The sequence below is a fragment of the Sinocyclocheilus anshuiensis genome, unplaced genomic scaffold (genome assembly GCF_001515605.1).
Source record: "Sinocyclocheilus anshuiensis isolate Anshui unplaced genomic scaffold, SAMN03320099.WGS_v1.1 scaffold1696, whole genome shotgun sequence".
NCBI classification, from domain to species: Eukaryota; Metazoa; Chordata; class Actinopteri; order Cypriniformes; family Cyprinidae; genus Sinocyclocheilus; species Sinocyclocheilus anshuiensis.
In genome coordinates this window covers 721,831-724,821 of record NW_015555835.1, presented here as the reverse complement: position 1 = coordinate 724,821, position 2,991 = coordinate 721,831, and the positions used below count along the sequence as shown (strand labels likewise).

At 37.7% G+C, this 2,991-nt stretch overlaps 1 protein-coding gene across 1 annotated transcript in view; it reads right to left on the bottom strand.

The window, feature by feature from the left end:
• LOC107675434 (gelsolin-like) overlaps positions 1–2,991 on the bottom strand; it is a 13,885-nt gene extending 10,894 nt beyond the window's left edge. Inside the window, exons 1-2 of the mRNA XM_016469770.1 lie at positions 2,835–2,991; positions 536–721 (exon numbers count right to left, since the gene is read on the bottom strand). Coding sequence (XP_016325256.1) covers positions 536–716 — 181 coding nt within the window. The 5' untranslated portion in view covers positions 717–721; positions 2,835–2,991. The remainder of the gene's footprint in view (positions 1–535; positions 722–2,834) is intronic.

Here is a 2,991-nt window from a genome sequence, read left to right as displayed (position 1 = left end):
CCACCATCTCTCCACCTGACCGAGGTTAGGTAGGAACTTCCTGCTTTACAGTCTCCTATACTGGACCTATGATGTTTTGGTTGGTTCTATGGCTTCATAGTAACCACCTTACCTATGGTCCGGACTAGAGGCATCTTCGGACGGAGCTCCGGCATGGGAACCATGGTGGGTGAGTACGATCCATTTCTAAATATATATATATGTGTGTATTTAATGCGCTGGTGGTTGTGTTTATAATCCATCTGCTAGCTCCTTTGCAGTGTTTTCCGGGACCTGTGTGTTTCTGTTTCGGACGCAAGCTTCAGACGAAGAAGTGGATGATGTGTTCTCCCGGCGCCTATTTATACTATAGTCGCACCGGTAGTGATGTCATGGCTGTCGCCGGCCAACGTGTTGTTGGTGTTTTTCAATGTATGCTTCAGACACGGGTCACGACGAGGCGTTCCCCATAGCGACCCCTAGAGGACGCAGAGTCTCGTTCCCTACTCAGGGAACCATGGTTACATACGTAACCTGAGACGTTATTTTCACTCACCCAACCACATGTGGACATTGTAAGATGGAGCAGAAGTGGTGTAAAGGACAACATAGGCATCTCCAGTGAAGAAGTTTCCTTGGAGCTGTTTGGGGACAGGTTTCAGATCCATCTTCTCTATCCTCCAAATCTGCAGACCAGGCTCCTTGCCTGCATTCTGGAACTCCTTATGGAAAACCATGATTCCTGGAACATACAAAAATAGTGTGGCTGAAATTAACTATGAAAATCCATTCAATTCGAAGACCTAATGGTCTGAAGGTGAAAATTACTGGGAGGGTGATAAAGTAGGTGCACAATGGATCTTATAAAGGAAAACACTGGAATAGCAAATGTTCTTATTTTTTACTAACATTAAAATTACAGAGACCAAAGACTAAGGTTTCTTCATCTACTACATATTAAAAAAAAAACTATAACAAAGTGGCATTCAATTTTATTTAAATATTAGGAAAATGTGTGGATGCACATGGTAAAAAAACATTTGCATCAATAATAATGCAGAAAGCATCAGATGCATTTATTCTCGGATGACAATATGATACTGTTTATATGCTCCCTGCATTACTGTACCTGCACTTCATGAGTGAGCATTTAACTGCATTTTCAAGTCATATGAAAAAAAATATATATATTTATGATGATTAGGCTGTTAGATATGATGATATGGCTGTGAGGTTATTAATTCCTCAGTTGAAGCATAAGGTGGGTGCAGCCCAGCCGGATGGGGATGCCAACAAATGAGTCATGCTGCATGATTAGGCCTACAGCTGTGGGCAGACATGCCTGCCCCGTTCCTTTGAGTTTACCAGGAAAACATTTTATGCAAAGAAAACACTTTGCATGTGCATGAGATCTGCCATTTACAGATTCATAGTATTAGAAGAAATACCTGACAGTGCTATTTACCATAAACTATAAAAGATAGCATAAACATTAACCGATTTAGAATGCAATCATAACCAGGCAACTACTTTTCACACAATACATAGCCTACTGTAGCTAGATTACATCTATCTATCTATCTATCTATCTATCTATCTATCTATCTATCATCTATCATCTAATTTCACTGTTCAGCACTGGAAAAATAAGAATTCTAAATTAGCTTTGCCTTTAAGCAAAAATCAAAGCAGTGTAGCCAACACCCTGCAGTTATAAATTAATTACACCTTTTTAATCATTTAGAATTTAATTACACGAGGCTGAAACTCTTAAACTAAAACTTATGCCTAAATATTTTGATGTAAAGTATGGGTAATTCATGTAAGGGTTTCACGTCCGTGTCTGAATGGACACGCCCACATATTAATGTTCTAGCCAGGATTTTAAAGAAACAAATCAATTAAATAAGAACTTTTTAACATTTTCAATTAAATAACATGCACAATCAGCGTACTTTTTTTGGTTACACTTTATTTTAAGGTGTCCTTGTTACAGTTTAATTATACATTTAAGTACTGAGTAATATTAATTAACTACATTTATTTACAATATCCTATAGTTAGGGTTAGGATTAGGGTTTGGCTTAGGGTTACTTGCATGTAAGTACATGTAACGTGTAACAAGGACACCTTAAAATAAAGTGTTACCTTTTCTTTTCTTTTTTTTTGCTTTTCTTTTTTTTTTTGCTTTTCAGATCATTTAAACGTGAAGGGTTTTTATGGTCTAAAAGTGTGCATGATCACAAATGCCTGCAAAGCACAAGCGAATAATACCACATATGCTTGTAAATATAGATAAGAGTTTGCAGTAGCCTACTATTATAAAAGCCGTCTGCAGCTCGACTCCACCTCTACATTTATAATGAAACTGTTATTTCCTGTTCTACATTTTCCTTAATAAAGCGGGGATCTTTCTTTTTTTTTTCTTTTCTTTTTTTTTTGCGATTCAGATCATTTAAACGTGAAGGGTTTTTATGGTCTAAAAGTGTGCATGATCACAAATGCCTGCAAAGCACAAGCGAATAATACCACATATGCTTGTAAATATAGATAAGAGTTTGCAGTAGCCTACTATTATAAAAGCCGTCTGCAGCTCGACTCCACCTCTACATTTATAATGAAACTGTTATTTCCTGTTCTACATTTTCCTTAATAAAGCGGGGATCTGGATAGTCTATTAAAGCAAACAAAGAAATAAAATCCGCTACCAACATCCCCTGCAAACATCCCAAAATGAAAGACGCTAGAAAGTAACAGATGTAAAGTGATAACCCAGATACAAAATAACATTTTAGCTCTCTTTAGGAGACTCAATGAAGTACGAGACTAAAAGTGAAGGGAGTTTAGTTTCCTACCTTCCTGGTCACTGAAGGCGACGAAGACTCTGGTTTGAGAAGCTGCTCCTGGTTTAGTCCAGACTCAGTTTCACAAGTTTCAAACGATGCGAACCGACTTTAAATGATCTGCTGTTTTTTCAGGGAAGAGGCAGATGCGAGTCCTCAGCCAATGACT